At 45.9% G+C, this 11,140-nt stretch overlaps 1 protein-coding gene across 1 annotated transcript in view; it reads left to right on the plus strand.

Moving 5' to 3' along the window:
- The window catches only part of PHLPP1 (PH domain and leucine rich repeat protein phosphatase 1), a 144,073-nt gene extending 140,727 nt beyond the window's left edge, over nucleotides 1–3,346 (plus strand). The window contains exon 17 of the mRNA XM_037379831.1: nucleotides 1,274–3,346. Within this exon, the coding sequence (XP_037235728.1) occupies nucleotides 1,274–2,395 (1,122 nt within the window). The 3' untranslated portion in view covers nucleotides 2,396–3,346. The remainder of the gene's footprint in view (nucleotides 1–1,273) is intronic.
- Nucleotides 3,347–11,140: the final 7,794 nt, after the last annotated feature.

An 11,140-nucleotide genomic window follows, 5' to 3' on the forward strand; every position in this document is an offset into this window, starting at 1 on the left:
TGTGTGTGTGTGGAATAAGTCATGTGCCTATTGATCTTGCCAGGGAAAGGTGACAACTGGGATCTCAAACGTGACAAATTGCAACGGAGTTACTCCAACGTAGTGTGCATCACCAAGGCATGCTCCTTGTGTTGTTCCACAGAGGAAAGGGAAATTTCTGCACTGAATCTTAAGATGACTCACTGATTTCATGCACGCTGATGGCTTATCACTGCTGTCAGCCTTCTAATGGGGAAGTTAATAAGCCGACAAGGGTGGTTTTTTTCTTCTGAGTAGTTTTAAAGGGGAAGGGTTTTTTAGTCTTAGTTCGCTTCTCTGTGGTTATCTGCTTTATAATAACCCCTGCAGTCATCAGCTGGACCAAATGAGTGTAAATCCTCACCTTTGTTTTCTTCTGGAACATGCAGTTAGCAGGGTGCGGCTATCCCCAGCAGGCTGACAGATAGCCAGGCTTGCTGTTTCAGACACTTGCTCTGCTTATTCTGGCAGCTTGGCTTCTAACCAGGACAGGATCCTGGGATTAGGACATGCATGTGATGTACTTCTGAAATACGTCCCATTATTACTGATGTTTTCCCTTCAGATATTACTCCTCCACCCCTTGGAAACGTCATATCTAAGTGGAAATGTAGTAAGTAATTGGGACATGTAAAACATTTTGCTACAACTCGGCTGACTGAGAAATGCAGACTTGCTGTGTGCTGCGTTTGACTTGCATGCTTCATTTAAAGTCTTTTTTTTTAAAAAAAAAATCTGAACTTTTGTTTCCTAAGTGATGAGCCAAGATGAAACCTACAATTGTTACAGCTGCAAGAGAAGAGTCAAACTGAGCGATCTGCCCCTATATCAAACGGAGCTGTGTGGCTTTGCCTTGTATAAAGGCAGATATCGTGGGTGGAGGAGGGATAAGTCTGACTCACTGGTAAAACATTAGTCCAGTTGGCTCTCACAGCTGCACGAGCAGAATAGACAGCTCTTTGTTGCAGACTCTGCTTTGTTGGTCTGTGCATAGGTAATGCTGATGACAAATTGGTAGGGTGTAGGAGGCGTAGCGCAGGGTTGCAAACCAGCCATTGCTGGGCTGTAATCCCAGCTCTGTGACCTCTTAGCAAGTCCCTTTGCTTTTCCATCTTCTCGTCTGTAAATGGTAGTGTTAGTGTTAGGGGCACTGCAGAACCAGCCATCAGTAAAGTATCAGTAAAATGCAAGGAGATGTAGGTGCTGTGTATCCTTGTCTGCTTTGTTCCCAGTTTCCTGTCCTTTCTAATTTCAGGATGGCAAAGTGAATGGTGTGACGGATTCAACAAGAATCTTGGGGTACACCTTCCTTCACCCAAGCGTTGTGCCGCGTCCTCACGTCCAGTCCATCACCTTAACTCCGCAAGATGAGTTTTTCATTCTGGGGAGCAAGGGGCTGTGGGACAGCCTCTCGATGGATGAAGCAGTGGAGGCAGTCAGAAATGTGCCTGATGCACTGGCAGCTGCAAAGAAGCTTTGCACTTTGGCCCAGAGCTACGGCTGCAACGACAGTATCAGTGCAGTTGTGGTTCAGCTCAACGTGACAGAGGACAGCTTCTGCTGCTGTGAACTTAACGGGGTCCCACCCCCCAGCCCAGGCATTTTCCCCCAGTCTGTCAATGTGGTCATCAAGGACAGGCCAACGGATGCACTTGGGATGCCGTCTTCGAGCAGTGGCATGGCTTCAGAGATCAGCAGCGAGATCTCCACCTCTGAAATGAGCAGTGAGGTGGGATCCACGGCCTCTGACGAGCCTCCCCAGGTAGCCATGAACGAGAACAGCCCGGCCTACCCAGGGGAGCAGCGCTGCATGTTGCACCCTGTCTGCCTGTCCAATTCTTTCCAGCGGCAGCTTTCCAGCGCCACTTTCTCCAGCGCCTTCTCCGACAATGGCCTTGACAGCGATGATGAGGAGCCAATTGAGGGGGTGTTCACCAATGGCAGCCGTGTGGAAGTGGAGGTGGACATCCACTGCAGTCGAGCGAAGGAGAAGCAGCTTCTCCAAGTGCCGGTGGAAGCCAGCGACGAAGGTATCGTCATCAGTGCCAATGAAGATGAGCCCGGCCTTCCCAGGAAAGCTGAATATTCTGCCACAGGCACGATAGGGCGCCGGCGGGGCAACGGTTCTGTGGCACCGCAAGAGAGGAGCCATAACTTGATTGAAGTTGCAACAGACGCGCCGCTCAGAAAAACAGGGGGCTACTTTGCTGCTCCAGCACAGCCTGATCCCGACGACCAGTTCATCATCCCACCAGAGCTTGAAGAAGAAGTCAAGGAGATTATGAAGCAGCACCAGGAGCAGCAGCAGCAGCAGCAACAGCAGCAGCGGCAGTACCCGATGGACCACCTGGCAGACTATTACGATACACCACTATGACCCACTCTTTACTGCTCAGAAATGAACTAATGAACAAGGAGACTTGAGTGCGGGACCCTGTGGGCTCGCATTACAGCAGGGGTTTTCCTTATCCTTTTCCTTTATATACTTCCTTTTCCTTATCCTGCCACTACAGATAACTGCAGCTTTTCAGTTTGTTAGGTTTAATATTCATTGACTTTCTTCTAGAGATGCTTGACCAATAAAGTTTAAAATAGTTAACCTTCCCTTAACATACCAAGTGTAAAAACAGAAAAACAAAAAAATAATAAAAAAATAATAAAAAGGTTTAATATATTGCTGAGAAACAGATGATGATGTAATATTTTTTAAAATGGCTTGTTTGTTTTGTTTGAAAAGCAGGGCAGTAGCCAGTGCTAAATGATTTAAGTAATATTGTAATACTGTATTTCTTTGAGAGAAAAGGCTTTTTTTGGTCTTGAAAATGATAGACATTTGTAGAATATGGAGACTAACTCCTAGGAGTTGCTTTACTCTTTCAGGTGACTTAAGTCACTGAGATTCACTAATTTTCTCTGAGAGAACAGTTGATTGGGAAATTCCTGTAAATAGCTCAGTGTTGTATAGTGATGCTTACATGTTTTGTAGCCTTGGCATTAAGGACACAACCTGAAAAATTGATCTTTTTTTCTTCAGTGACTCTTTGGGCCATGGTCATTAAGCATAACGGACTGAGTGGCTGTGTACGAGTTACCTAGAACTGAGGTGGTGTAGACCATTTAAAGAAACCCACTTTTTCCTCTGGTCTCTTTTCTTTCCTTACTTTTACAGACACGTTTCGTTTGTGTTCCTTACTGCTGCCACAACCAGCATGATTGTATAGCGCTCATTTGCTGTAGAACATTTACATACCAAGAGTTATATTAAAGCCGAATGCACAAATGAACATGTCATAACTTTTGTTATAATAAATATGAAATTTACACCTGATGTCTGCTTTTATGTCTGAATAGCTGAGCAGCAGCTTTCAAACAGTAGCTCGCTGTGGTTCGTCAGCGTGCTGCTCAGTTTAAACCAAGAAGTGTTGACGCTTTTTCAGCTTGATCACATCCTTACACTAACTGCAGCTCACGTTTACTTCTAGAATGTAAAGCCCATGCAAAATGGCCTTTAAAAGATATGAACCAACTCTCTGAGGATTCGACCTGTTTCTTTTTTTCTTTCTCAGTACTAATTCAGCACTATTGATTTGCCCTTTGCCACAGTATTGACAGTGCCAGAAGACTGAAGAGGAGCGGTGCTCTGGCTCTGTCCCCTGGGACTGAGTAACTGAAGATAGAAATGATGAAGGAATAATGCAGGCTAAGAAAAGGGAGAGAGAAAGCATTGGGCACAGAGCGAAGAGGGAAAAAATAAGCAGAAGGTGGAAAAGCGAACTCAGAGCTCCCTGTGTAAACTCAGATTTGCCCAAATGTGTAGAATGAACACAAGTTCCGTGGCAGCGTGACTTTGGTAGCAAAAGGGCATATTTTTTTTTTGTGATTACTGTGGGAAAGGGGCAATGTCCTTTTTCAATATTGCCTCCAACCAACGGCTCCATTTTGCTTGTCACTCTTTAAAAAGCTGAATTAGTGTGTGATCGTGACAGTGTCTTGCTCCTGCTTGACATTTGGGCTATATTTCGGAGAGGGCTGCGGTAACAAGGCTGTTGTCCTTATTCTGTTCTAGGGTGAAATAGCCAAGTTAGGACAGGATTGCTGTTAGCAGAAGGTTTTGGGGTTATTTTCCTTAAATAGTAACAGCAGAGAGGCAAACATGAAATTACCTGTTCTGGTAAATGTTTATAGCACTGTCTACTGTAGATCTAGAAGATTGTACTTTATTGTAATTTGAGCTTCAAAATATCTCTTTCTTAAAGAAAACTCATTAAATAATGTATTTAAACAAAAAAAAAAGTTTACTGTTTATTGGCTGGTAACTCTTAGGTGTTCCTTGGTAAACAGTTCGTATACTTCAAATTTTGTTGCATGTTTCATTTTCCTTGGTGTCTTTGGAAAGTATTGTCTTTGGGTTTATTCTGTTCAGGTGTTGCTTGAGGCTGAAGGTGATAACTAGCAAGGACACTACCATGGTCTTGGCAAGTGATTACAAGCTTACAGTTTCCTGAGCAAGCTGAAAAATTCTCTGTACCTTAAAAAAAAAAAAACCAACAAAGGCAATTCTTTTCCCCATAGTGCACGCTACTGCTAGCGGAAGAGTAGTCTTGCTGCTGCTGTCTGGGGTTTCTGTAAGGTGTCTCCAGTATGCTGTGCGTGCGGTGCTCCGGAGAGAGGAGCAGAGGTCAGAGTAGGGGTGGAAGGGGAACAATTGCATGTGAGCTAAACTTTGACCCAGCACTGAGAATTTACACTCCCTGCTGTCCCCTTTTCTCATGTGACTACGAGTATATGCACGTAGGCTTCATAAAGACTTTCCCTTTCCTTTATTTGAAGGACAAGCTCCCAAGAACTTGCCAGCCCCTGTGGCATTAGCAGCTTACAGGCAGCAATGCGGTTTCTCTCCCTGTGCCCTTACCTTGAAGCACAGGTCGTCAGAACTGAGAGCCCAACAGAGCCTGCCGCTTTCGGCATGGTGCCTTCTGAGGAGCTGTACCTCTGGATTTCTGCTTTGGCTGAAGATGACGTTTGTGGTAGCCACCTGTCTTAACAAGTCATAATGCAAAAGGTTGATGCATTCATCCCTTTACTGGGCTCTCCATAACATGCTGAACTAGATCAGTAGGCTGGGTGGCTGGGAGCATCTTTGGAAAGTGTAGTATTTCTTTTTAAACAAGGGCAAAGGGTATTTTGTTCTGGCTTTAAAGTGGGACTTAGAAAACAAGGTACAGTTTTTGCAACACGGGACTTTTTCTGGCTGTTGCTGTCCCCTTTCTCAAAAGGGGGTTAGGATGTTCTTGTGAGGACTGAAGTTGAGGTCATTAATTTCATCTAGGTGCGTTAGTCATACATGATTTTGTGATTATGTGTGTGGCATACTTTACACAATTTTGACCTACTGGGAACTATCTGACTTGAACAGAGAAGTGGATTTGTTTGCGGAACTTGACAGCTGTAGCAGGATCAAAGGAAGGGTTTCAACTGGGGGAAATGTAGAGCCATATTACCTTTGTAATCAAACCTTTTGTGTCCTTTGAAACTTGCTGATAGCCATATCTGAGAAAAGCAGAAATGCACGAACAGGAGGAGGTAGATAGCTGGTGGCAGAAAAATTAATGTATGTACGTTATTTCCTGGAAGGTAACTTCAAATAGGAAGCTATGATGGCATTGAGAAGTAACAGAGTTGCTTATGTGCTTGTATATGCAAGGCTTCTTGTGGCATAAAAGTTTTTTCTTGCTTTCTGCCATAGTGCTCTAACATAATGCATTTTGTTGTGCCCGAATAACCTGCTGGCGTTCTGCTTGTGCGCTCGGCGTGTAGCACCACCGTCTTCTTGGTAACCAGCGCTGTGGTGGCATTGCCTTCCTGCGGCTGACTGCTCTTGGAGCGCACCAGCTATGTCTGCACAGGTTGTCTCCCTCACTGCTAGAGAACGTGCTGCTCCCGCAGCACCCCGCATGTTACCCCTTAAGTAGTCTCTGCAGCAATCTTGGCTTGATTACTAGCCATTGTGCTTACAACTCAAACACATAATTTTCTAGCAAATTGTACGTATTTATTTTTTTAAGTGTAACTTTGCTACTTTGGAAGCGCATTGCCATGGGGCTGGGTGTTAATGAAGAGTCACATACACCTTTGGAGGTGATTTCTGCATCTCTGCCCAAGTCAGGGTGGATGATGTCTTCTGGGTTAAACCTTGCAGGTCTGGGATCGCAGATGTTCACTCGAATGGGTTGGTGGGGATAACCTAGTGAGCTGTTCACCATCTGCGGTGTGGAAGGGCTTGAGTTGATTTGAGCGGAGCAGTAGGATTCGAAGGAGTAAACGGAACAGTAGCTGTAGCCTGATGAGCCTGATTTCCCTGGACGCTGCCAGCCGCCGGTGAAGAGGTGAGCTTTTCTAAGAGGAGAAGGCACTCAAGTCTTAAGCTGAGCAGCTCCCAGCAGTGCTGTAGGGTCGGGTCCCTCCAGGCCTTGGCTGCAGCGGGAACTGTGTGGCCAGCAGCGGGTAAAAATCTTTTGGGCTCAGCTGGACCAGGATGTCTTGGTGCCTGTTAAATAACTCTACGTTTACTTTTTTTCTGTTAACCTGCTTTACTGTCCTGCTTCATTAATTCAATTTTCTTGCTTCAGGGCCAAATTACTGCACTATAGTTGGATTAATTGATTTGTTTCTTAACGATTTAATTGTTACCTGTATGCTTGCCCTGCTTGCAGTGAGGATTTCATGGAGTGCTGCACGAACCGATCTGTTCCTCTTGCTTGCTTGCATTTTGGTGAGGGGCACGCTGCGTCCTATGCTTGTGGTGTCCGTGTTCAAGTGCCCTACCTAACAAGACTGCAGCTTCTATGGAAAGATTAAAGTTAAGATTCATCTGCTGCCTGAAAGCAGGTAAAAACCATCACAGCCATTTCAATCCAAAGGGGGGGGGTGTGGGTGTGTATAAAAACTCTAAATATCTCATAGATTAGCAGCAGCCCCAGGCTAGAATCAGGCTAGAATTCATCTAGGATGTCGGGGGGTGGGGGAAAGTTCTGTGCTTGCTCCAAGTCCCTGGTTTAAATGATTGGTCCCTACTTTTCTCCAGACTTCTTTATTTGTATTTACGTTCCTCTTGAGTTCAACAGTTCATCCTTTAGATCATCCTTTCGATCATCCTTTCTCAGGCTGACAAGTTGAAATTCACCTGCGGTTGACTTAGATACCTCGTCCTACCTTTTATCTCCTGCGATGAGCTAAGCTTGCCCTCTAGGTTATGACTGAGGCTGGATCTAAACGGGGCAGGCGCTATCTCATCTTCTTCCATGTTATCTTAGTACTGCAAGCTAAAGGGAGACACTTAATCTGCAACAGCTTGTCAGGAGCGTGACAGCACCGCAGCGGTGTGGAAGGTGTCATATGATAACTGGAACACGACAGAGACCTGGGACAGGCAGGGCTGGTCTGCTCCCCGGCAGGGAGACCCAAGGGTAGATGAGCCCTGAGGCTTCCTACTGTAGGAGAACCAGAGAGCCTGGTTCCCCCCCAGAGAGCATAGCTGCTTGCACGTCAGGCTGGGTGGAGAGGATGAAGCTGGCAGTACTAAAGCTGGGAGGTAGTGCCTGCTGGTGGGTGAGGTTTAGCTGGCTCTTACTGCCCCGTCCCCCATTAGGGTCTCAATCCCAGTGTTCTGTTGCTTGTCAGTGTCTCCCGGCACCTGTTTCATGTTTCATCTGACCTTGTTCCTCTGTGTCACTTGTCAGTGTGTAAGCAAACAGCCAAAAAAGGGATCTTTTTCCAGTGGTTCTGTGGAATTGCTTTTGGAGGCCTGTGTTTAGGGTATGTAGGTGACTTGGGGGTCCCAGGGGTCAGCAGTGGCCAGGGATGGGGCTATGGAGGCCTTCATGGAGCCGATGAATAATGTATATGCAAAGAACATAGTGTCTTCACAGCTGATGAAATTCCAATTTTCATTGAACAACTGGGCAAATCCAAGCCTCCTTTTTTCCTCCTGTACTTCTATTCTCCATATTTATCCTGGAAGTCAGTACGGACTGGCGAAAATTCAAGGTTTCCGTACACCTATAAATGCCTAAACAGCCCAAAAAAGGATCTCTTACCTGTCGTTCTGTGGAATTGCCTTCAGACCAGGCCTGTGTTTAGGGTATGTAGGTGACTTGGGGGTCCCAGAGGTCAGCGGTGGCTGGGGATGATGCTGCAGAGACCTGCAGGAGCCCCTGGTGTCAGCTGGGCTGCAGCCTGGTCACAGGAGCCTGGGCACTGGACATGATGCTCTGAGCACAGCAGGCTCTTCTCCCCGTTGTTGGATTCAGCACAGCTACACTAAAAGAAATAAATACATAGTAACAGTACAGACGGAATTGTTTTGCTAATGAAATGTATGCTGTTGAATGCTTTAAAGAAAACTGGGGTGCAGAACTATGAAGGAAGGCTGGTATAGCAGAAGTGTGTGATTCAGTGACTTGTGAATAAGATGCTTTTCCATTGTATTCCCTTCCAAGAATAGAGGCACCAGAATTTTGTTAAAAACAAACAAACAAACAAAAACCAAAAAAACTTGCAGTAGGTGCACTTGTAGTTAGTTCTTATCTTGGTCCTGAAAAACAGAATATATAAGTGGAATTACAGAATATATAGTGACATATTGTCCACAGAATAGTGCATAAAATATATAGCAAAGTACTCTCCTCAAATGTATTTAAAATTGGGTGGCAAGGGAAAGCAAGACCCACTGTGTCTGTGTGAAGTGGCCAAAGCTGTCCTGAAAGTGGCAAAGCTCCCCGAAAGCCGGGTTTGTAAGCCCTACTGACAAGTTACCTGCGGTAGGCTGGTTTAATGAGGGGTAAAGAGATTTTGCCCAACAGAAAAAAAAGAACAGGATAATTTGACACAGGGCTATTCAAAGCTGACTGCAGGTACCCGCAAAGTCTTTCCCCAGTGTTCCTGGAGTGCCTTGAAATGACAAATGAGATGAGAACATGGGAAAATGTGCCCACAGCCCATCCTGCCCTTGGCCCCTCTGCAGAAATGGGGACGTGTGGGGAGGGCATCCGTAGCAAGCGACCTTCCCCGCTCCTAGCGATCTGTGGCTTGCCCTCGTTTGAACGAGAAGAAATCTCCTCGTGAAGAAGAGAAGAAAAGGCTTTCAGGCCTCCTGGGTTTTTTTTTTTCTGATTAGGAACTGAACCTTTGTGTTTGGGGTAGAAAAAGGCATATTGCTGCTGGCTTTGTTAATTGAAAACTGCAAGGGCTCCCCCGCGTGTTACCGCAGGACAGGACCGCAGCTGCGGCATCTTCATCCTTGGAGGGTGCTGGTGAAAAAAGTGCATCTTAGACCCTTGTGTACACACCCTCGTCTGAAATCAGACAGGAACAGCGGTGTTCCAGGGAAGCCTTGCTTCAGCTGAACAAACGGCGGCGGGGCAGCAGCACTTTCATAGCAGGCAGCTGCTTCATACAGCCCAAGGATTCTTGTGGACGCTGAAGCCTCCTGAGGCTTAGAAGCGATTGCTGCAGCTCCGCACAAGGAGGTGAGGGTGGAGGGAGCCAGGGAAGCCAGACCTGCTGCTGCTCTGTAGAGAGAGCATCTGCAATGCTGCCAGCTAAGAAGACGGTCTTAGGCGAGGTCTCAAGCAGTCTTGGCAAACAGGCGATGAGATCTTGATCAGAGCGTGCCTTATTTATTCGGACCAATAAATTGCCTGATCTTCGCCATCAGAGCGGATCCACAACAGTATAAAAATCTGATTCTCCTTGAAGTTGCTCAGGGAGATCGGGCCACCTTGTTAGGGAGTTATTTTTGCAACCTGAAAAGAAGGAAAGCACCCTTTTTACTGTTTGTGCACCCTGCCCTGGTGACTAGGAATGCTAGCTAACCTCCACTTAAAAAAGTCTTAAACTCATCAGTTTTCTGTCACCAGTTCTTTCAGTGTCCCACGGCTTCCGTCATTCTCTGCTGAGAATCCTGCCCTACAATACTGAGTATTTGGAAGTCACTGAGGTGGGTTCTTCACACTTGCGGGTACAGCTGCTGTGCTGTGGGTGTGCGGGTGACAGTACAAAGGTACGCTTAAATCTATACATCTGGATGTGGTGGGAAGCCTATGAGTAACGTGGATGCAATGCACATGTAGCGTCTTCACAGCTGATGAAATTCCGATTTTCACTGAACAGCTGGGCAAATCCAAGCCTCTTTTTCTTTGTCCTGCTCTTCCATGTTCCATATTTATCTTGGACGTCAGTACGGGATAGCAAAAATTCAAGGGTTTCATATACCTATACGTGCCTAAACCGCTCCATTATACAGTTTCTCTTGTGGTATTGAAAGTAACATAGCCAAACCATAGCTGAGTTTTCTAAAGCTCATTTAGAACATACGGTCCTTACCGGTATCCATCTGTCTCATGAGCCTTCCTCCTGAGGAACTAATGACCTGTAAAGCACATGCATGCATTTCCTTCACCTGAGCCCTTCAGCGCGGCCTGAGAGGTTTGGGAAGCCCAGCAGCAGGTGCGGGTCTGTGTGCAAGTGGCATCGCTGGAAATCAATAGACCATTTGTAGCAATGAAGGGCATCCTGTGACTTGCCTGTTTTGCACTGTCACACGCCAAAACCAATTACATCAAATGCCCTGACAACCCGTGGACCTTGCAAGGAGTCTCATGTTTTATTTATGGTGGGTGATGGTGAGCATCTGTGACACTTCTTATGCTCTGCTGGTGTTAAGCTGCTGCCGTACACTGAGTGCCACCTTTTCTTGGAGACGGATGTTGTGAAAAAGATGGGTGATGATAAATGTCACAGCTGTCACAAACAATGTGGTCATAGTCCCCTTCAATGACTTACCTGAGTGTTGAAAAAGAAAAGGAGACGCCCAAGTTTTGCTAATGTAATTGAGAGCTCAGAGTTACTGAAGGTCTGTTGTGTGTCTATAGCTTAACTTATTGTGATTGTAAGTTGTGGTGGAAAACTACCAGAAGAGCAACTTTAATGAAAATAAATCTGCACTGGGAGTAAAATACATGGATTGTGAAAGAACAATTTCCATTCAGACTGTTCATTGGTACTCTGATTCTTGTATGTATTCTCATCACTTTAAGGCAGTTTCTTATGTAAACTGAGATCC

This window comes from Falco rusticolus, chromosome 3 (assembly GCF_015220075.1).
Source record: "Falco rusticolus isolate bFalRus1 chromosome 3, bFalRus1.pri, whole genome shotgun sequence".
NCBI classification, from domain to species: domain Eukaryota; kingdom Metazoa; phylum Chordata; class Aves; order Falconiformes; family Falconidae; genus Falco; species Falco rusticolus.